The 22,280-nt window shown below is 53.1% G+C and overlaps 1 protein-coding gene across 1 annotated transcript; it reads right to left on the bottom strand.

Moving 5' to 3' along the window:
* Nucleotides 1-994: 994 nt before the first annotated feature.
* On the bottom strand, nucleotides 995-21,263 carry Grk2 (G protein-coupled receptor kinase 2). Its single transcript, NM_001281572.1, is given in 21 exon segments — nucleotides 995-1,159; nucleotides 1,230-1,343; nucleotides 1,601-1,737; nucleotides 1,879-2,041; nucleotides 2,283-2,378; nucleotides 2,456-2,522; nucleotides 3,261-3,361; nucleotides 3,623-3,689; nucleotides 3,894-4,001; nucleotides 4,070-4,164; nucleotides 4,395-4,525; nucleotides 4,611-4,689; nucleotides 4,775-4,874; nucleotides 5,261-5,352; nucleotides 5,626-5,677; nucleotides 6,233-6,294; nucleotides 6,449-6,523; nucleotides 6,629-6,730; nucleotides 6,847-6,920; nucleotides 9,102-9,178; nucleotides 21,145-21,263. Coding segments are annotated over 21 exon segments (2,070 nt in total). The 5' UTR covers nucleotides 21,258-21,263.
* Nucleotides 21,264-22,280: the final 1,017 nt, after the last annotated feature.

Genomic DNA, 22,280 nt, shown 5'->3' with positions numbered 1-22,280 from the left:
CACCACACATGGCTGCGCGACTGGCACAAGGGGGCATGCGGTGGGCAAGGTGGCACCTGTGGGCGGTGGCACGGACAGGACATGGGCTGGGGGCTGGACAGTGTGGGTGGGGACACACTGACCAGCCAGAACAAGGAGGACTGGCCCCAGCTGGGCTCCTATGCTGCGCCACCCACCTGCCCAGGCTGTCCCACTGTGGTCCTGGGCAGGTGGGCCTCACCCAGTCCAGGGTTGGGGGCCCAGGTTGAGGCTAGGCCAGTGTGGCCCAATCCGCAATTGCCTTTTCTGTGCTCCTCTGAGTCCGGGCACACAATGGGAAGAAGAGGGGACTTGTAAGGAGGCCAGCAGCAGCCACCGCCATTGCCAGACTTCTGACCCAGCCCTTGTGTCCATGGAAGGGGAGATGGGGCAGTAGTGACACAGAGGCTTTTCCTGAACAAGGACCTAGGAGCCGGTCACTGTGGAGGTCTGGGGAGACAAGGGCCTTCTCTCACCAGTGTCAAGAGGACAGAACGGCAGGGAGTCTGTCGTCTGCGGCACGAGGGCTGTGGTAGGAAAGTTCAAGTAGTATCCCTGTGTTGCACCTTCCTCCCTAGGGTGGGGGTGCTGGGCCGCCCAGGTGTGCCACGGGCTGAGCACAGCCCACAGAGCCTGAAGTGGCCCACCACCTTATGTGGCTTCACTCCATGGAGGGGCAAGGGGCTGCTGAGGGTCGCTCCTCTTCCCTACAGGAAGACGCTGGGAGCAAGGGCCCTGGGAGAGTTGGGGGGTCAGGGTAGGGGTGTTAGACAGTGGCTGGGTTGGTTGGTGGCAACAGGAGCTGAGGCAAGCAGGCCCCTCCCTGGGGGCTGGGCCAGGCTGGGGCCACAGGAAATCACAATAATTACAAAATAAAACCTTTTCCGCTTTGCGGGAAAACAAATAATAAAAATTCGACAAAATAAATTAGAGGTTTATAAAAGGCGGGTGGGCAGACGGGCAGCAGATGGGTGGGTCAGAGGCCGTTGGCACTGCCACGCTGGATCAGCGGCACTTTGCTCAGCTCCACCACAGGTGAGCGTGGCTTGTTCTTCATCTTGGGCACTCGCTGCACCAGCTGCTGGGCCTCACGGTAGGCATCACGCAGCTCTTTTTTCCATTGCACCAGCTCAGGGTCACTCTGCACATGTCAGGGTCTATCAGCCTCTGCTGGCCAGGCACCCACCCACTCGCACCCTCACCCCACTTACATCACACTGCAGGACAAACTGCTTGCCTCCACGGATTTTAAGGAGGAGACATTTGCGCTCTTTGATCTGCGTCTCTTCCACTGACTGGATCTCTTCCATGGTCAGGAGGCTCTGCTGCAGGGTAGCAGGGGCAGAATAGGCTGTTAAGAAAGGTCCTGGGATCCACCTGTGCCCATACCATGTTCTATCAGTACCCCTTCTTTTTTTTTTTTTTTTTTTTTTTTTGGTTTTTTGAGACAGGGTTTCTCTGTGGCTTTGGAGGCTGTCCTGGAACTAGCTCTTGTAGACCAGGCTGGTCTCAAACTCACAGAGATCCGCCTGCCTCTGCCTCCCCAGTGCTGGGATTAAAGGCGTGCAGTACCCCTTCTTACCGGAGCCTCGCCTTCACCCCGCCACTCAAGTCGGTTGGGGAACAGGTAGAAGTACCGCCGCTGCCACTGGGTCAGGAAGGGATTGCCCATCTTGGACATGTAGCCATGCATGATGCAGTCCTTACCCAGAGCATAGTCTGCACAAGAGATGGGATGTAGGATCAGCACCCCACCCCCACCCCCCTTTTGGCTGTAGTGTTGGTCAGTTTCTTAGCAGAGCCCATTCTCATTTCTGCAGTATGCAACAGGCGTGGCGCCTCACGGTCATGAGTCCTCACCCTCCTCATGGCCCAGCTGCTTGTTTTTGGCTTTCTTTCGTGCCTCCAGCCGATCTGTCTCAGCATTGATGGTGTCAAAAACAGTCTCTGCCACCTCCTGCTGCCACCGCTCCGAGATGGTGAGAGGAAAGTTGCGGTACAGTTCCTGGTCACTGTCCAGTAACTTCACCAGGTGGACATGGCAGGGAACCGTGGATAGACAAAGGATGCCAGGATATTGTCAGTCATAGGCCTGCATAGGGCCCTAAGCCAGGGATGGTCTCATGTGATCACCATCCCAAGGGAGGTTGGGGTATAGCCCATAGTCCACAGGGCTGCCACAGTGTCTCACAGGGGCAGAGGAGGGGCAGGGCCATCCAGAACAGGCCAGGCTCAGGGCTCAGGGACCAGGCAAGGTGCAGTACCTTGATTCCTTTTGTGTCCTCCTCATCAAAGGAGCCAATGTCAAAAGCATCAGCTGCATTCACCTCCCCACGTGGGGGGATCAGTGGGGGCGGGTACTGCAAAGGGCAGGGGTTGGACATCAGCAGGGGTGAGGCCATGGGGTTCCTCATTCTACCCCTGGACAGGCTCTTACCTTCTGTAAGAAGACCATCTGCCAGTCCAGTGAGCGGAAAAACGGGCTTTCTTTTACTTCCTGAGCCCTGTGGAAAGACATATCTGTCACATGGGCTCTGCACCACCCAAGTTGGGCTAGGTCCAGACTGTGGGGCCATTAGCTCAGGCTTGACTCCTGACTCAACCACCTTTTGGCTCTATGATCTTAAGTGAGTTCCATAACTCTCAGCCTGTTTGTTCATCTCTAAATGGGAGAAGCAGTTCCCACATCCTGGAGTTGGTGTGAGTTTTAATACCGCTTTATCTGGCAATTAACAGATGTCCCAGCAGACATAAAAAGCTACTATTAAGCCGGATGTGCTGGCACACACCTCTAATCCCAGTACTTAGAAGGTGGAAGCAGGAAGATGAGGAGTTCCAGACCAGCCTCAGCTACAAAGCAAGAGTTGTCTAAGCTGCATGAGACCTTGTCTTGAGAAATAACCCCTCACCTCACGCAAAAAAAAAAAAAAAAAAAAAAAAAAAGTTGTTATAATTGTGGTCATCATCACCTTGCTACAAAGACTCCTCTGGGTTGTTTAAAAGCTGGTCCCCAGTTGGTTCCAACACTGATACACTCAGCCAGCCCTACCACCTTAAGGACACTGGATAGTGTGGGCCATGACCTCCCTTGTGAGCTTTTCACAAGGGAGGTTGAGACCATGCAGGAATTCAAATGATGGGACACAACCATTGTTCTAAGGAGCCACAGTCAGAGGCCTAGGCAGGCTGGCCCAGCAGCCCACAGCAAAGACTGAATATGCTGGAGAGGCCAGGGTACTCACCCACGGCCCAGACAGCCTAGCCTCCGATTGACATCCCTCTGCAGCAAACCTTCCAGCAGGGACCGCAGTTCAGGGGAGAAGGAGTCAGGCAGCTCGACAGCCTTCCAGGACAAAGAAAAGAAGGAAGTCAATAGGAGCCCAGGAAGAGCCCTTGGCTCTGGGGGAGGGTTAGAGGCCAGCGCAGCAGATGAAGCCAAGCCTCCTCCTGGTCCCCAACAAGTATGAGCTCTGACAACACAAAGGAGGAAGGAGGCTGCAGGGCAAGAAGCCTCTCCCTTAGGGCTGGAGAAGGGCTCACTGGCTAGAGACGTGAACAAGAGCTTCCGCTCTGGCACACTGTGGACCGTCACTCTCACACTCACCATTGTCAATGTCATGCGATCAATCTCATGCTTGTCTTTGGTCTTGTGCTGCCGAAAGGGGCTGTGTCTGGACAAGGGGTCAAAGACGAATGTCAAAGAACAAGAATGGGAAAACTGAGGTAGACTGCATGAATGAGGCTTGTCAGAAATAAGGGAGGGTTCCACCCCTAATACCCAGGCCATGGAGGGCTCCCTCACTGCTTCCGATCTGGACTGGCGAATAATGTCTCAGGTCCTCACCCTGCCTGCCCACCTGGGGTAGCCTACTCACCCCCGCAACAACTTGAAGAGCATGCAACCCAGAGAGAACCAGTCAGCACTGCTGTCATAGGCCACGCCCTTCTGTAGGACTTCGGGGGCCATGTACCCGTGCGTGCCCCTGTGGAAGCACAGGTTGTAAGTGAAGTGGGGGAAGTCTGGGAAGGGAAGGAATGTCTGGACACTCACACACTGGCATGGGGCTTCTTCTTGGAGAAGTCGCAAGCTAGGCCCAGGTCTGAGATTCTCACATGGCCATGCTCGTCCAGGAGAATGTTGGCTGGCTGTAAAGGAAAGTCCAGTGAACTACTTCGCCAGGAGGAGGCCAATCTGGGCCTTCACTGGAGGGAACTAGAGGTTTCTGGGACAAAGTCCCAGATAGGACACCCCCTTCCCCACCACAACTGAACTCGGAATGTGGCTCAGGCAGGGAGAGAAGGAGGGCAGACAGGGAGGCAAGCTAACCTTGTCACAGGCCTAGACTAGGAAAGGGTGGGTGGTGGCCATCCCTCACCTTCAGGTCCCTGTAGACTACAAAACGGTTGTGCATGTGTTCAAGCCCCAGGATTATCTCAGCTGCGTAGAAGCGCATGTCGGCCTCCGAGAAGACTCCATGCTGAGACAGGTGGTAGTGCAGGTCCCCACCTGAGGGGCAGCCCTCCAGGTGAGACTCAGCTTCCAGCCCAGGTTCAGCTTTAGGTCCACCCCCTAGGGCTGGTCTTGGGCTCACCGTTCATGAGATCCAGGATGAAACTGAGCTTGTCTGGTGTGTGGAATGCGTATGACATGCACACGATGAAGGGGCAGTCCTAGGAGGGAGGGGACGGTGAGCAAAGGCCAGCTGAGGCTTGGGTCAGAGGTCACTATGGGGGCCCGCTTGGCCTCCCAGCTCACCCCGGTGCTGACGAGGGAAAGCATGATCCTCTCGTTCAGAGCCAGGGTCTCTCCCTGCTTCATCTTGATGCGTTTCTTGTCCAGACACTTCATGGCATACCTATGATGGAGTAGGAGGTCAGCTGTGTCAGCACACCCTGCAGGGCAGAGCCCCAGGCTGCCTCAGCAGGCTGCTGATGAAGACCAGACGCACGACAAACACGTGACATAGCCAATGCTTTAGAGAGGGCAAAAGGTGCTGGCAAGTTAGTCTCTGAGGAGCCTGAAGGAGACAGAATAGCCAAAGCAAGACAGGAAGGAGGGACATTGGCAGGAGGGGACAAGGTATAGTCCTAGGCAGAGACTCAACATTCAGGGGTGGCAGGCTTGGGACACTGATCCCCATAACAGCCCTTCCTTAGAAGGCCTCAGTCCCTCATGATACCTCTAGGAGCCTGACTCCTCCCTCAGGCACCCCACCCAGTGCCAGCTGACCAGGGTGCTCACATCTTGCCTGTGTCTGCTTTCCGGCACCCATAGACCTCACCGAAGCCCCCACGCCCGATGATGCGATGCACACTGAAGTCGTTCATGGTCAGCTGCAGGGTGGCAACAGCTGAGGTCACTGCAGGCCTCCTGGGCCCAGCCCCACAGCGGAGGCATTTGGGCAGCAAGGACAGGCCCTGGCACTAGGGTCCCCTACTCCTGTGATGTGGCTACACACTTACCTTTCTCCAGCCTCCTCCATTGGAATCCTAGCACTGGCCCCCTCCCCTCAAGAGCCACCACTGTGAGGCTGCCAACAGAGCCCTGGGTGCTGCTCTCCCCAGGGGTCCCCTGCACACAGGCATGCTAACACCCTAGCCACTCACGTGGATGTTGAGCTCTACATTCTTCCACTGGCAAAATCGTGTGAACTTGTCACTGGGAAAGAGAGGACACACACTTAGGCCAGCTTTAAGGTATGTCGAGGCCATCAGAGCCTATCCCACCCACAGCCCTCCCAGAGTCCTGGCAAGTGAACATGGAGACGCCCCAGGCCTGTGGTCAGTTCAGGCCACACAGCCTCCTACTGGGATCAGAGAGATGGTCTCCAGTCAGACCTCCACCAGGGTATACCTTGCTGCTCACACGCCTCCAGCCAAGAGCTCATTCCCAGGGAAGTCACCTTCTCAGCGCCAACCCCATGGCTAGGTAGCTGTGACTGAAAATGCTGCTCCTAGCATTCTGCCTAGACTCTGGAGGTTCAAGCCACAGAAGGTAGTGTGTACTCCAGGCATAGCCCTGCCTGGACCTTGACACTTCACAGCACAGGGAGACCAGCAAGAGATCCCAGAAAGACAAGGTGACAGAAGGGAACAGAGTCTACGACCTCCCACGAGTTCCTTTGATAAGGCATGGACAGACCAAGGCCCTGCAGCCAGAGCAGCTGCCACTGTCTTACCCAGATCTCTTCTCCCTCTTTCTTTTCCTACTCACCTCTCAATGAACTTCTGGAACACATCCCCTCGGAGGTTCTGACAAATCTCCTCAATGTATGGCTGTGGGGAGGGGCTGGGAGTTGGTGACCAAGTCTATTAGCCCTTGGTGACCCAGGCCTTGCATCCAGCCCCAGGCTCCAGGGCCCAGCTGTCTAAGACAGGAGGACCTGATCTGGGTAGGGCGGAGTCATGAGGAAAAGAGCTCAGCACGCACCTGGAAGAGATCTGGAGGCACCTGCTTCTTCACCAGGTGGCCCTGGACATGCTCGGTAGCATTCTTTGAAAAGGGCTGGAGAGGACAGAGGTGGCTGTGCATCCTATACAAGGCCCTTTTTTCCCTTCCAACCCTAGGTTGCGTGGGGCCGGCCCAAAGACAGCTGACCAGGACACTCACATGTGAGCAGGCCAGGAGTTCTTTCATGATATAGGAGTCAAAGATCTCACGGCTACGGACCACACGCTCCTCCTCTGTCTCCAGCTTCTCATATTTCTTGATCTGGAAGGAACACCCATAGGTGGTCTGTAGCCAGGGCATGGGGCTAGATCCCAGGTGCCTCACACTCAGCAAAGGTGCCCAAGCACCTTTGTTTCAGCAGACCTTGACTGTCGTACCTCTTCATAGAACTCCACCAGGGGCTTGGCCTCTTCCAGATAGTTCAGGCAGAAATCTCGGAAAAGCAGGTACCCTGAAAGCAATCAGACCTGGTCACACTGAGTCATCAATACCCTCCTCAAGGGGCCTGCCCATCACCATGGGAAGAGCGAGCTTGGGGACTCCTAGACAGAACTAGCCAAGGCAGCAGGAGAGAGAGTCTGTATCTCAGGAAGAGTCTAAGCAATGTGGGCCTCGAGTCCCAAATTCCAGGTTAGGGCACCTATACTTCTGCACTAGCCCCAGAATCACCATCTCCTGGCTAGGGTGCCTGAGTTGTGCTAGGTGGCTATGTATCTCTAAGAGGCACTGGTGGCCCAGATGATGGATAGAAAACACTGGTTCTGTGGCAAGGTAGGGGAGGAGTGGGGCTAACTCTGCATTAGATTGCCTGATCCCCCTGAGATGGTGATACTGCCTCCTATGGGCTATGGAGATATAGCGAGGCTCTTTTTTGTTTGTTTTCCAAGACAAGGTTTCTCAGTGTAGCCCCAGCTGCCCTGGAACTCACTCTGTAGACCAGGCTGGTCTCAAACTCGGAGATCTGCCTGCCAAGTGCTGGGATTAAAGGTAGTGCTACCACTGACCAGCTTATAGTAAGGTTCTTAGTGGGGAGATCATGATGACCTGGCCACCTGGGCCAGGTCAGGCTATAGCAGGAGGTAGGTGGCAACCAAGAAAGTCCCTCTCGTTACAGCCTCCTCATATCTAGATGATTTCTCCTATCTCCTTGACCAGAAAGGCAAGTCCAGTTGGGGAAACTGAGGCTCAGGGAGACCTGTCATGGGAATTCAGAGCTCCTCGATCCATGGGCAGATCCCTTGGCAAGACTGGAGGTCTCAGAGCAACTTCCAGATAACACAGCAAAGCTAAGGGTGGCCCCCTCTCAGGCTTCTAGTCTAGCACAGATGTCTGAGTTGTTTGTTTTGTTTTTCTTTTTTTTAAAAGATTTTATTGTATTTTATGAATATGAATGCTCTGCATGTATACCTGCAGGCCAGAAGAGGACATCAGATCCTATTATAGGTGGTTGTGAGCCACCACATGCTTGCTGGGAATTGAACTCAGGTCCTCTGGAAGAGTAGTCTGTGCTCTTAACCTTTGAGCCATTTTTTTTTTCAAGACAGGGTTTCTGTGTAGCCCTGGCTAGTCTGGATATGGACCTCCAACTCAGAGATTTGCTTCCTGAGTACTGGGATTAAAGATGTTCACCACCATCTCCTGGCTAGGGTGCCTGAATTGTGCTAGGTGGCTATGTATTTTTAAGAGGCACTAGTGACCTAGTGTTGTCAATGGCCTCTAATCCCAGATGTGCCTACTAATGCCTAAAGCATCATTTCTTCTAAGACTAGCCTGGTCTTTTAATGGGGAACCTTCCAGTGACTTGGGAACAAGGCAGTGGGGAGAGGCATGGGATTGCAAAGTACTCTTACTGACACCATTGATTCAGGTCCATCCTCTCTGCCATGGGCAACTGGGCTCCAGGTCCTATTTCTCGTATTTGACCAGCATGAGGTTCAGAGAGGAGAAGCAATTTGCCAAAGTCTAGACAGCACAGACCTACACCCCAGGCTGTGCTTCTCCTGGCCTACTGCTTAACTAAGGCTGATCCCCAATGCCTGACCCTTGCAGGCCACCCTCAGTTCCATACTGAGATCCCACCCTCAGGAAGCCCAAATCTGTATGTACCCTGTGTGACTACAGTGGCTTCCTGAGACACAATCCCAAGCTTTCCCTGGGCTGGGATATGAGGTGGGCAACATGATACTTTCAAGACAAGAGTATACACCCCCACACACCAGAGGAAAGACGGAGGGGCCAGCTCTAAGGCAGGTTGCTCACTTAGGGCCTGGGGGGCGGGGCCAACCACAGCTCTACAGGCACCACAGGAAGGGCCCCGCCTCTTCCTGTCAGTTCCACCAACGGCCCAGAGCAGCTGTGGCTGCGCCAAGGGGAAGCTGCAACTCTCAAAAACAAAAACCCCAAAGGAGGAACTTCCCTGGCGCCTGGGGAAGACTGATGGGCCCCCACCCCCACCACAGGGCTCCCTGGGCAGAAGCCAGGGGCTGGGAGGCACAAAGGGTCATTACTCTTTACTGGGGGTGGAAGGGCCAAGTAGATGGGGGTACCTCTGGAACCAGCTACCAGGTGACAGGAAACTAACCCTGGAGTCTTCATGGAGAGACCTCAGGCTGGGAGAGGTGGCTGCACTCACCTAACTTCTGTGAGAAGATCTTTTCAAAAGTCACCTCTCCTCGGTCCTCTAAGTACTTCTGCATGACGCTGCGAATGCTGCAGGCAAAGGAACAGAGTGAGCAGGGGCTCACACAGACCTGGGGCTATAGGCCCTTCCCAGAAGTCTGGATCAAGGAACTCATTTTGAAAAGAAAGATGTACTATTTATTATGTGTGAGGGGTGCACTCCGGGCTATGTAGAGGTCAGAGGAGAAGGCATGGATTGTCAGGTGTGGCAGCCAAACTTTTACCCACTGAGCCATCTCCTCGGAGGTCTTTTTTTATTTTTAAAGATAGATTCACAATCACACTATAACCCAGGCTGGCCTTGGACAGAGGCCCTCCTGCTTTGGTCTCTCCAGTGCTAAGGTTACAGGTTAGTGCTGTAATGGCTTGAATGGAACCATCCTTTAACTCAGTGTCACCATGCCCTCCAGGGAGCTCCCAGACCCCCAGCTAGCCTGCTCACCCATTCTGTCCATATAGGTCACCTCAGATGAATCCAAGGTTATGGTTGGCTGTAGTTCCTCACCTGTACCTACTAACTTAGCCAAATGGCAAAGCCAGGACCTGTCCATCAGTTGGATAATGAGAAAATCAACAAAATGTGGCTCTGTTATGTTTGGCCATAAGAAGGAATGAGGTACCAACACACACTACCACATGGTGACCCTTGAAAAGTTCAGGAACAAGACCAGGCAATGGATGGCAGTCACAAGAGGACTTAAGTTTGTATGAGCCCATCCACATGACTCCACGACAGGTTCATTGACAGAAAATCAGATTGACACATGCTAGGGACTTGAGGGAAACTGCCGAGGCCGTGAGTTTTTTGTTTGGTTTGTATGTGTAGATCAGGGGACAGCTTTTGGGAGTCAGTTTGTTCCTTCCAATGTATACATCCCAGGGGTTGAACTCAGGTGTTTTTTTTTTTTAACCAACTGAGCCATCTCACCAGCCCAGGGGTAGCGTTTCCTTCAGAAGAGATAGGATGCTCTGGGAGGAGACAGCATAATACAGTAAACACACACAGAAAATACTGAATTCTGTTTTTTTTTTTTTTTTGCTTTGTTTTGGGGATGGCTTCAAACATGTAGCAACCCTTCAATGTTGGGCTTACAAGAGTATGTACTACACCTAGCTTTGAATTGTATAAGGTTTTCTTCCTTTTTTATTTTTTCCAAGATAGGGTTTCTCTATGTTGTCTTAGTCCTGGCTATCTTGGAACTCACTCTGTAGACCAAGCAGGCCTCAAACCCATAGAGATCTGCCTACCTCTGCCTCCTGAGTGCTGGGACTAAAGGTGTGCACCACCACTACTACCCAGCCTTAATACTTTAAAGTAAAGAATTTATATTGTATTTCATCTTCATCCTAGCACTCAGGAGCATCAGGGATTCAAGGCCAGCCTGAGTCACACGAAACCCTATTTCAAAAAAGAAAAGTTCAAGCCTCAGTGTGTATCCCTCACACGTGGATAAAAACATGAAAGACCCCTGCCTATGGCCATAGGACAAGGACTGGTCACCGAAGTTCCTGAGACAAATTCTGCAGTCACCATCTTGTTGATCTCAGTGCAACACTGTGCACAGCCTAGGGAAGTCTCACTGAGCTACATTCCATGCTTCAGATGCCTCCTTGTTGTCTTCACCCTCTTCTGGGCCACTGACATGCCAGACCTGCCAACCTGCCAACAGTCAGCTCTGGTCACATTTGGCCCCACTAGCCTGGCCTCTTCAGAGAACACATAGCTGCCCAACCAAGGGCACACAGGGGCTGTGCTGAGCCACGTCCTTGTGGACACGTGGAGCCCCAGCAGGTCTCTGTCTAGGAGACTGTGGCTGCTGAGGATTCACACCCACAGTCCAGCTCTCTGTGTTTGGCCCTGGCTCCCCTAGAATTCCTGGCAGGTCAAGAATAGGCTGGCCTGGTCACCCAGGCTAGCGTCAAGGCACTGTTCATGGTGTGAGACCCATACCTGCTTCTAGGCAGGTCTGTTCCTGGTACAGACCCCTTGTCTGCGGGTATCAGTAGGTGCTGAAATCTTAGGGGCTTGTGGTCAGATCAGTTCTGGGTGGTGGGGAGCTGCCAGAACTGATCTGTGTGTGGAGATGGTGGACCTTTACTAGCTTCCTGAAGTGCAAACAGGATGTCACCAGGTGGTGAAACTCAGGGCAGGTGGGGGTGGGGTGTTAAGACAGGTGAGGAAAAATTGGCCCAGCAGCAAGAGGCCCACAGGGCAGGGAAGGAGGTACAGCAAAAACTACATGAGCTGGAGAGATGGCTCAGCAGTTAAGAACACTGCCTGTTCTTCCTGAGTTCAATTCTCAGCAACCACATGGTAGCTCACAACCATCTCTAGTGGTATCTGATGCCCGCTTTTTGCATAAAGGTGTATGTGTAGATAGAGCACTCATATACATAAAAAAATAATAAATCTTGATCTGGTAGTGGTAGCACGGCTTTAATCCCAGCACTTGGAAGGAAGAGGCAGGTAGAACTCTGTGAGTTTGAGGCCAGCCTGGTCTACAGAGCAAGTTCCAAGGCAGTTAAGGGTACACTGAGAACCCGTCTTGAAAACAAAAACAAAAAACAAAAAGCAAAAAAAACTGCATAGTCAGGTGGTGATGGCACACACCTTTAGTCCCAGCACTCCGGAGGTAGAGGCAGGCAGATTTCTGTGAGTTCGAGGCCAACCTGGTCTACAGAGCGAGTTCCAGGACAGCCTCCAAAACAATACAGAGAAATCCTGTCTCGAAAAACAAACAAACAAAAACTCTTCATGAGGACAGAAATAGGATGCTAGGGATTTCAAATCTGGAGTACAGCCTGAAGGTATGGCCCTTAGGAGGCTGGATCCAAGACAGAGCAGAGACCTCATTGGGTCACTATGTACGGAAGTCCAGGTAGACCCTCTATAAGGTGAGGGGGAAGTGGGGTTGAGGGTGTAGAAAGGTTACTGGGCTGTGGGTGTAGAAAGGGTGTCTGCCAGCCCCATCTTGCACTGTGGACTTCCAAGTGTTTGGAAAGATGACAGCTCCTATCAGAAGCAGAACTGGAGCAAGTAGTGCCAGGGCACCAGATCCAAGGCCCAGCCCTCCCGGGATCTATCTTTGTTGGCCTTCCTCAGGAAAGGCCTCTCAAGATAGTGACATTTGCAGAGCTGCCAGGGCCCAATCCTGAAACTGTGACACCCTCGCCTGGAGGCTGGGAGACACCACAGCTTCACCAGAAGAAGTAGGGCTCTGATGACCAGATCAGGCTGTGCTGACTCTGGGTTTCCAGCCTGCACCTCCTCCCCAAGCTCAGGGATCCCCATACTGTTTGTTGCCTCAGAGCTGGTTCCCTCTGGGGTAGCTCTGGTAACTGGCAGAGGCACCAAGGTTACATATGCCCTTCATCTACACTGGTCCAACCTCTCCTACTGGGGTCCAGCCACCATCAACATACTTCCTCATTCTCAGAAGACTCAGAGACTCAGGGCAGGACAGACTCAAACCGCACAGACATGTACAAGCGATAGGAACCTGAGTTCAGCTGATGGCTCCCATCAAAATCCCAGCACTCAGGAGACAGAGGCAGGAGGTCTGCTGTGAGTTTGAGGCCAGCCTGGGCAACAGTGTGAGATCCTACCATAAACAAAAACAAAAACCTTAAATACTTAAATAAGGAAATATATCAGACACAGCCCATACTCTGCCTGCAGACAGCAGCCTGGCCAGGCAGCCCTCCACATAGGAGGCTGATCTCTCAGATCTTGCAGGGCAGTGGCACTCAGGAGGGCACAGGAACCTAGGGTTCAAGAACCTGTAGAACCAGGTGCCTGGATCTCACCTGGCAGATAGCCCAGGAGGGTGAGACTGTCGCCACCCCAAGTTCTGGGTGCTCTGCTTGTCACCTAATTTTTACATTCTGGAACATTTTGGTCCACAGACAGGACAGGAAGTGAAGCAATAAAGGGAAGAAAATATCATCAATCTTACATAGAATGGAGGGTCAGATGGACACGGTCAGGTAGGGGCAAGTGAGATGTATGGACAGGAAGATGCTGATAATAGAGATTCCAGCTGTCAGGGAGACCTCACCGGGATCTGGGCAGGGCACTGGGAATGGGGGCTCTGGGTACCACTGGGATACCCTCCCAACCCATATTGCCTTTCTGAGAACTGGCAAAGCAGCCGTCTTGACTGAAGGCATGCCCACCAAGGGTCAGGGAGCTGCCACCACTATTTCTCACCATTTGACCCAGAGAAACTGACATAGGTGTACAAAAGTACCCAACAGATACAGTGCTTGTAAGAGACCCTGCCTCAGACAGCCAGGTAACCAACAGGGCATGGCTTTCTGCTTTTTCACTGTGCCTGGGGCCTGCCGGAAGCAGGACCTCAGGCTGGAGACTGTCCCTCCCATCAAGAGCTACACCTGGGCATAGCCCAATAGCAATCTTCCCAGCCCATAGTACTTCATTTTCTTCCTAGAAAAAATAGTTAAGTCTTTTAGAAATAAGATTAAATACTATCTCCCAAACCAAACATAAGGCTAGGCCTGATCAGAGTCCCTGAATGGAAGACTCTCTAGTGTGGCAATTTTAGAGTTTCTAGCCTGGTCCCAAAGAATTGGAGGGTATGGAAGCTAGCAGGCTAGAAAAGGTGTCTCTGGGGGCTGGAGAGATGGCTCAGAGGTTAAGAGCATTGACTGCCCTTCCAGAGGTCCTGAGTTCAATTCCCAGCAACCACATGGTGGCTCACAACCATCTGTAATCAGACCTGTTGCCCTCTTCTGGCCAGCAGGCATACATGTAGAACACTGTATACATAATAAATAAATAAATCTTAAAAAAAAAAAAGAAAAGAAAAGGTGTCGCTGGATGAAACTCCTGGCAGGAAGCAAGTGCAGACTTGCATGGGAGGCAGCAGCAGTCTCCTGGCTTGGTTCTTGATGCTTGGCAGTGCCTAGAGATGTGACATGTCCTGAGTGGCATCTTTATCTCCACCCAAGCCAATAACCCCATCCATCCAGAGGTACATGACTCTCAAGTTCCCCTCTGGGTCATTAAGAAAATCAAATGTGCTGGCTATGGTAGCAGATGCTTGTGAGCTCAACCTTGGGAAGCTGAGGCCAGCATGTAGTAAGTTCCAGGTCATCCTAGCTGAGTGAGGGCATTAAGTTTACTACTATTCCAGGTGGGAGACATTGAAGCCCCCTGTATCCTGGCGGCTGGAAGGGCACCCTAGCCAGGTTCCAAGCAGCTCTCCTTACACTGCCCAGGAGGTCAAATCACAAGCTATTTTATTTATTTTAGCATGTGTACACCTGTGTGGTTTGTATGCATGCTCACATGAATTTTGACCAATGTGTATGCAGAGGGAGGCACATATGATTGTGCTTACGGAAGCCAGAGGTTGCCGTCAGACATCTCCCTGCTACCTCTCCACTTCATTTACTAGGGCAGACTTTCAGAACCCAGAGCTGGTGATTCAGCTGCTCTAGCTAGACACCTTGCCCCAGAGACCCTGTGTCTCTGCTATCCAAATACTGGGAAAAGAAGTGAGCCACAAGCCAGTCTGACTCTTCTACAGGTGCCAGGGGTCTAAATTGTGGTTCTGAAGTGTGTACAGCAAGCTCTTTTATCCACTGAGCCATCTCTCCAGCCCTATTTTAGTCTTCTGATATAGAGTCATGCTATGTAGCCCAGGCTGGCCTTGAACTAGCTGTCTTCCTGCCTTAGCCTTCAGAGTGCTAGAGCATGTGCCACCATGCTCACTCAGCTAAATTACAGACTTCACTGCTGTTTACCTCTTTTATATATCAAAAAGTCTGAAAGATCTAAAAAAAAGGGGTGGTGGATACTCCTGAAGTGTCAGGTTTTTTGTGCCATTGTTAGTTAGCCTGTATCTCTGTGTCTTCTCTCCTGGACATTAAGACATAGTTGCCCTAAGGTTTATTATCTGGCACCCATCAATCCCTAACTGCCTACACTACTCCTAGAACGACTCCAGAGAATGATCCTATGCTATGCTAACTAGGACACATTTGTCCTGTACTTGGAGGAAGCAGAGCATGGGTCAGAGCAGAGGCCCATTGGCAGGAGGTGAACCAGAGTGGCTGCCACTCCTCTGGCCCTGACAGCAGCTTTAACCACTCCCATGACTCCATCCTAGAGCCCATCAGAGTTCTGCCAAAGGGTTGAGGGCACCTAGGCACCGACATGCTTCATGCCAGGGTGGCTACCAGGTGGTGGAACACACCTACCCTCGTCCCCATTCCTAGCACTTCCAACAGCCAGGATGCTTACATAGTTTGAGGAGTAGGAAGAGGGCACGTCCCTTCTATCAGCAGTGACTAAGGTGAGAAGACAGTGGGCAGGGAGGGAGTGGTATCTAAGCAGAACTTCTGGTAAGAGAGGTACCACATGATGAGCAGGAGAGCAAGCTTCACACTCAGTGGCATAGTGGCCTAGCATGTCAGGCATGATCCTCATAGATGGCTCCCACATAGGGTCAGGGAGCTTAGCTGTATGGACTAAGAAGGAGGGCCTACAGGAAGAAGTCTGGGGCAAACATACCCATTTTGATAGTAAGGAAACTGAGGGTGGAAGAGTCCATAAGACCACTGATCCACAGGCTAACAGTAAGTCTGTGACAAAGCAAACACCCAAACTGGCTTTGAGGAATGTGTCTCAACAGGGCTTCCTTTACCTCCCTTCAGCCTCCATGGGGATGCTGGAGGAGGGTCTTCAAGGACCAGGGCAGTACCTAGCCTTTTCCCTGCTGCCTCCCTTTCACTTTACCAGGGCTTTAGGACATGGCAGTATATCTCACCAGGAGCCTGCCAGACTGGAGGGAATAGTCTTGGCTGGACGAATGGTTTCTGGTGTTTGTGTGACAGTGACATTGATTCTGTGACACCCCAAGAAGCTGGTGCGGAGACTACTGGCCTCCAGGCTGGCGGGTCTCAGACAAGCACACTGGGAACTGTCACACTTTGGTGGGGACAGTTAACAAGCTGTGGCTGCAGCTCAAGTATTCTCTGGCAGCATTTCCAGGAAACCTGGCACAGAGGTGGCAACAGCAGGAGGAAGTCCCCTGGGGCTTCTTATTAATATTTCTTGATGACTCTCCCTGGGGCCCGACAATGTTCTCAGAGCTCAAGGATGGGGCCACTACCAGAGAGGAAAGAGCAATTGTGGCCACCATGTCCATGCAAATCCTTGGCTAGTAAAGAACAACAGTGGTTGACCCTGAGCCCATGGTCAACGTCCAGTGAACCCCAGACTCTCAGGTTCTCCTGCAGGATGTTCAGGAAGACACTTCAGCCTTCACAAACAAGATGTAAACAGGCACCCTACACCTTATTGCCTACAATGACACAAGGCGTAGACATCCTATTAGTGTGCCTTGAAAACACAATTCCAGCTGGGTGTTGGTGGCTCACACCTTTAATCCCAGCACTCGGGAGGCGAAGGCAGGTGGATCTCTGTGAGTTCGAGACCAGCCTGGTCTATAGAGTGAGTTCCAGGATAGGCTCCAAAACAATACAGAGAAACCCTGTCTCATAAAAACAACAACAAAAAGAAAACACAATTCTAGGGGTTCTTGCCCTGCAATCCCTGGAAGCCAGTTGTTCCCCATTCCAATTCCAGGGCAACTTCCACCCTCAGAAAAGTGACCCCCATTTTACCACCAAACACCCACGTCTGCATCACCAAAACCGCCCTTTTCAGTAAGCAGTGATGCGAGACGAGATGCCGTTACTGAAAAAATGCTGTTGCCAAACGCCTTGCTTTTAGAATCTCATTTGAAGTGGGCCTGAAATAACCTAAGTGTAACTGTCCAGAAGAGGAAATGGCCTTAGGAGACAGTGGGGAGTAGGAAAGGGGCCCAGGGAGAAACAGCAGGTATGATGGAGGTTATGCATTTCTCAAAAACCATCACACACTCTCTGCTTCTGCTGTTTATTCCATAATACCTTGAGAACAACAGTCGTATGCAGGCAGCTGGAACTCCCTGGGGCCTCCAGGGCTCTCAGCTCCCTACACAGCAACCTGGGCACAAGAAGCTGCTGCAGAGTGCGTGCCTGCACTTGACGTCACCCAGGATTTACTACCAGCATGGATTTGTGCATTAATAGGACACATCATTCCCAGGCTGACAGAGCCCAGATTCCTGTGTGCGGATCCCAACCTCTGATGCTCATGCTCCCTTCAGATCCATTCACTGAGTGCACAGTAGAGAAGCAGGCAGAGCTGAGCAACTTAATAGCAAATCCATGAGAGCCTTGCTCCAGAGAGGAGGACAGATGGGAAAAAGCATCTCAGAGCACCATTCCCAGGGAGCAGCAGCAGCTTCAAAGGCCCGCAGGGATAGACTGCAGAAAGATAATCTTGTTTTCAGGGGCAGGAGGGGTGGGTCGCTGCTACTGGAGTGGAATGTTCTGGTAAGGGATAAGGCAGCAGCGGCAGGCTCTGTGCTAGAGATGGAGAAGTAGAGGGAGGAAGAAGAGCAGAGTTCTTCTCAGCGCTCCTCCCCCACCAATCCAGGCAGGAAGTCCTGGCTGTAAGGAGTTAACAGGAACGAAGAGGCAGAGAAGGGTCTGAGGAGACTGGGGAAACAAGCAAGGGGCGGGCAGCAGTGGAGGAAGCTCACGGTGGGGGAGGGACCAGGAAATAGCCCAGAGAACCAGAAGGCTGCAAGAGGCACCCAGCTCCCACAAGCTGCTGCTGGGGCTGCCACTGTCACTGGGGAGAGCAGGGACATCTCCTGGGACCGCCCAGGCAGGGCTCCTCAACCAGGAGCCCTGCCTAAGATTAATTACACAGGGCCTCAGTGGTCATATTAAGCAAATGATGGTAATTATAAGACTGCGGCAGCTGCTGGGAAAGAGGCAACAGCTTCTGCAGGGCAAGGCCCAGACCACTGTCCCACAGCCCTAGGAGGTCACTGGTGAAGGACCAGCCTCCTGGTTTAACCAAAGCAGATAAACTGAAGCTGGTCCAGTCAGGATTCGTATGCCTGGGCCATGTGAGCCAGTATTGCAGGAGTGAGGAGTCAGGACTTCTATGTTCTATCCACACAAAACCCCCTCCTGTGAGAAGGTCGGGGAATGGGTCTGTTTCCCCAGATCCTCTAGGTGACAGAAGGGGAGGTCCCTTTGCCAAGTTACAGTGGCACTATGCCCAACAGTTCCCATTTCTCCAGCCCTGGGAAATAAGAGCTGTGATGCCAAGCTCAGCCAAACCACAACCCTGGGCACCAGCCACAAAGAGGCTGCCAAGATGGCCCACCCCAAAGCAGGAACAACTCCCATTGGCACACTGGACAGGGACGCACCCCATTGCTTCTTTCCCGAGCCCTGAATTCACGGTGGGGAAGCAGGACCCTGTATATGATGGAGCTCCTGGCATGTAGCTTCGGCGGGCAGCCTGCATCTGTTTCAGCAAATGGCAAAGGGACTAGGTCTTGTGTACTGTGACAGGTGATGGTAGCCGAAGTTGCCCTGCTGCTTTCAGGCAGCCACCTCAGATCCACAGCTCCCAAGACATGGGGTGCCCACCATCCCACCCACAGCCAGTTACACGAAAGTGGGTGGAGGAGAAAAAGCAGACAGGGAGAGTACTACGGCTAGGACCCCAAAAGTCTGCAATCCAATGCCAGATCTTTTGTATGACATGCCTCGAGACCTTGGTCATTAGTAAATGAGGAAAATGCCACCTGCTGGGTCAGCATACCACAGTTGTGAAGACACTTTGCAAATTGGGACATAGTGGGCAAACGCGAGACACGACCATAACCACCTTCAAGGGCAAGAGACATATGGCTCGAGTATGTGCAACATGTGTCACAAAGGTGACTGCCTTCCATCTTGTCACAAAGGTGACTGCTTTCCATCTTGGGAGGCTTGCATGCCTGGGGCCACGGCCACTGCAGGGTGACTCAGGGTCCTTTCCTGGCCTGAGTATACCAGTGTTCAGAGTTAAGAGGTTCCTCACCATCCAGACTGAGCAACCGGCTCAACAACATAATACTGATGGTACCGTTTCCTAAAACTCACAGCCTGCCTCCATTCTGCTCACAGATTATCACCCCATCCTGGTCCACATAGGCAGGGCTCTGCCAACTTCACACGCTGGTTGGTTTTTGGATCAACTGAGATGACAGATGTCAAAATAAATAATGAATTATTAAAATCTCCATCCTCATTGCCATCCCATCACCGCTACCACCAGATGAAAAGGTTAGGGAAAGAGGTACAGCTCACCCATCAGGGTTCTAACGCCTGCAGAAGCGACTCAAGGCAGGGCCCATTGAGAAATGCACACGACTCTCGTGGCTGTGGCAGCCCAGGAGACAGACAATACCCCAGACGCTAATTGCTTGCTTCCCCTGCCCTTCCCTTGAAGTTCTGTCATTTCTGAACTCATTCTGTCCTAACTGCTGCTGCCCCTAGACAGCCCTGGCTGACACTCTTCTAGTTCCTGTTTTGAGAAAGCCGATTGCAAATGTCTTAGAAAAAAGGGGGGCCCAACGGCCTCTTCGAAACACAGACCAATTTTTCCTCTACTGGGCTTGATTCTAGTCAACCCGAAACCCAGTGAGCAGCCACTGGAGGAGGGGCGTAGAGCGCACAACTGTGTCCCTGTAAACTGCCAACCCTGCTCCAACAACCGGGCCCCCAAAGGCCTGTCTCACCCTGCCCACATTTCAGAGGTAACAATCAAGGTCCTGTGACAAGAGTATGGCAGTAACATCAGGCCCAGTTCTTGGCTGCTAAAGGGACTGGCATGAAAAGCTTCTGGAACGGACCTCACCACCCACTCACCATAGGGCATCCTGATGGGTAGGAGACACATCTGCTTTTCCAGATGTGGGACATCCAGGCCACCCTTCAGGTCAAGACAGTGAACAAAAGATACAACTAAAAGCTGAAAACCCTGATGTGGAGGCCAGGTGCCACCACGGATACTTGGGTGACACTGAACAAGCCATTCACGTGTGAGCTGTACCCCCCAACACACACACCTTGTTCTATGGGCACAAAACTACACCTGTCTCACTCACTCTCTGGTCTCCTGTGCAGTTCAAAAGGGAAGATAAGTCTATTTGCCACAATAACTGGACAAACCCCTGTTACACTTCTCACATCCTGCCCGATTCTGCACCCACATCCTGAATAGTTTAAACTCTGATACCAGGTGCAATGACTTCAGAGAGGTAGCAGCACGGTCCATTCGCTGTGGGATGGGCTGTCCCCTGGTCAAAAGTACCCACAACGTACCACATGGGGAGAAAACGGTGAAGAAGGGACTTCCCTCACCTGAGCGCGGCCCCGAGGGATGGACACACACCACATAGCACTGTCCCCCAAAAGTACTCTCAAACCCAAGCCAAGGGCAGTGACACCACCGGAGGAGAAGGCAAAAAAAAAAAAAAAAAGTCTCCAGACTCGTCCTCCCCACTCCACAAACTGAACAAGAGTGTTACCCACTCTGAGAGGAGTCGATAGGGTAGTGGAACGCCAAAGAGAGGGGCGCTGGGAGCAGGAGCAACAGACTGGGTAAACAGAGGCAGACCTGGGGAAAGGAACCCCAAGGGGACACAAAGGGTGGAGGGCAGAGTCCAGCACCCAGGGTGCGAGGAAGGCTGCAGCAGAGCTAGGGGCTGACAGTGACCAGGCCCGGCAGTGAGATACAGGAAGCGGCAGCGCGGCCGGGGAAGCTCGGCTGGGAGCTTGGAGTTTGCCTGCGGTGGCAGGAAGAGAGGAAGTCCCCGGGTTCTGGGGCGGCCCGGATAGTGGGGTCTCAGGGGCAGAAGATTCAGGAGTATGGGGAGTCCTCTGGTACTGGGGCAGCCGGCATAGTGGGGTCCTTGGGGCAGAGGGTCACCGGAGTAGGGGGGTCCCCGGGGCCTGGGACAGAGGGTCACCGGAGTAGGGGGAGTCCCCGGGGCCTGAGAAGGCAGGGAGAGAGGGGTCCTCGGGGTATGGTACCCGGGTCGGCGCGTGGGGCCCGGCACAGGCGGGCTCACCTGGGCTCTGGAAGCAGGATCTTCTTGCTGGCGCGCGCGGCCGGCGTGGCCTTGCTCTTCTCCATGGCCATCAGGTAGCTCACATCGGCCAGCACCGCCTCCAGGTCGGCCATCTTGGCGGCGGCGGCGCTGTTCCTCCCGCCGCCCGAGGCTCCGCTCCGCTCCCGCTCGCTCGGCCCGGCCCGGCCCGCGCGGCTTGTCGGCCTCGGCGCCGCCGCCGCCCCGTCCGGTCCCTGCTCGTCGCCTGCTCACAGGCGGCGCCGCCCCATGGCGCCGGCTCGGGCCCGGCCCGGCTCGCGCTCCGCTCCCGCCGGGACTGCAGTCGGGGCGCCGCCGCCGCCACCACCACCAGCCGCCCTCCCGCCCGCCCGCCCGCGCCCGGAGCTGCCGCCGCCGCCTCCGGCCCCGCCTGCCGCGCACAGCGCCAGCGAGCCGCCGAGGGGCCGAGCCGGGCGGGTGGCGGGCCGGCGGGCGGCAGCGCCCCCTAGAGGCAGCGCCGCTCGGGTCCGGGACGCGGATGGCAGTCCTGGGCTGTTACCAGAGTCTTGCACCCAGGACTTCTGGACGACCCTAAGGGAGAGCCACAAATTGGAATCGCATCTCAGGATGCTAGACTCCATGCTCCCAGCAGGGCGTTGGCCCCAGAATGTGGATCATAACAAGAATCCTGACACCGACCAAGATCCCAGACTCAAATCTCAGAACATTCTCTCAGGATCACACCTTCATGGGTGACAATACTATGAACATTTTGTTGTTGCTTTTCTTATTTTAGACAGGGTATTGCCATGTAGTCATTGGTGTCCTGTAACTCAATACGTAGACCAGGCTGGCCACTAACTCACAGAGATCTGCCTGCCTCTGTCTCCCAAGTGCTGAGATGGATTAAATGTGTGTGCTATCAAACCACACTCCGATGAGGGCTGAACTTTTTTAAATTGCATTATTTATTTATTTACTTACTTACTTACTTATGCACACATGGAGGTCAGAGGACAAACAATTTAACAATCAGTCTCTCTCTTTTTAAACTCGTGTGTCCCTAGGGATGGAACTCAAGTCCTCAGGCTTGGTGACCTCCTCTGTGCCTCCGTTTATCATAATCCTATCCTATCCTCCCAGTCCTTGAGAAGCAA

Source organism: Mesocricetus auratus, unplaced genomic scaffold, assembly GCF_017639785.1.
Source record: "Mesocricetus auratus isolate SY011 unplaced genomic scaffold, BCM_Maur_2.0 Super-Scaffold_4256, whole genome shotgun sequence".
Lineage (NCBI taxonomy): Eukaryota > Metazoa > Chordata > Mammalia > Rodentia > Cricetidae > Mesocricetus > Mesocricetus auratus.
Note: the sequence above shows the minus strand (reverse complement) of the source record. Positions and strands in the feature narration are given on the sequence as shown.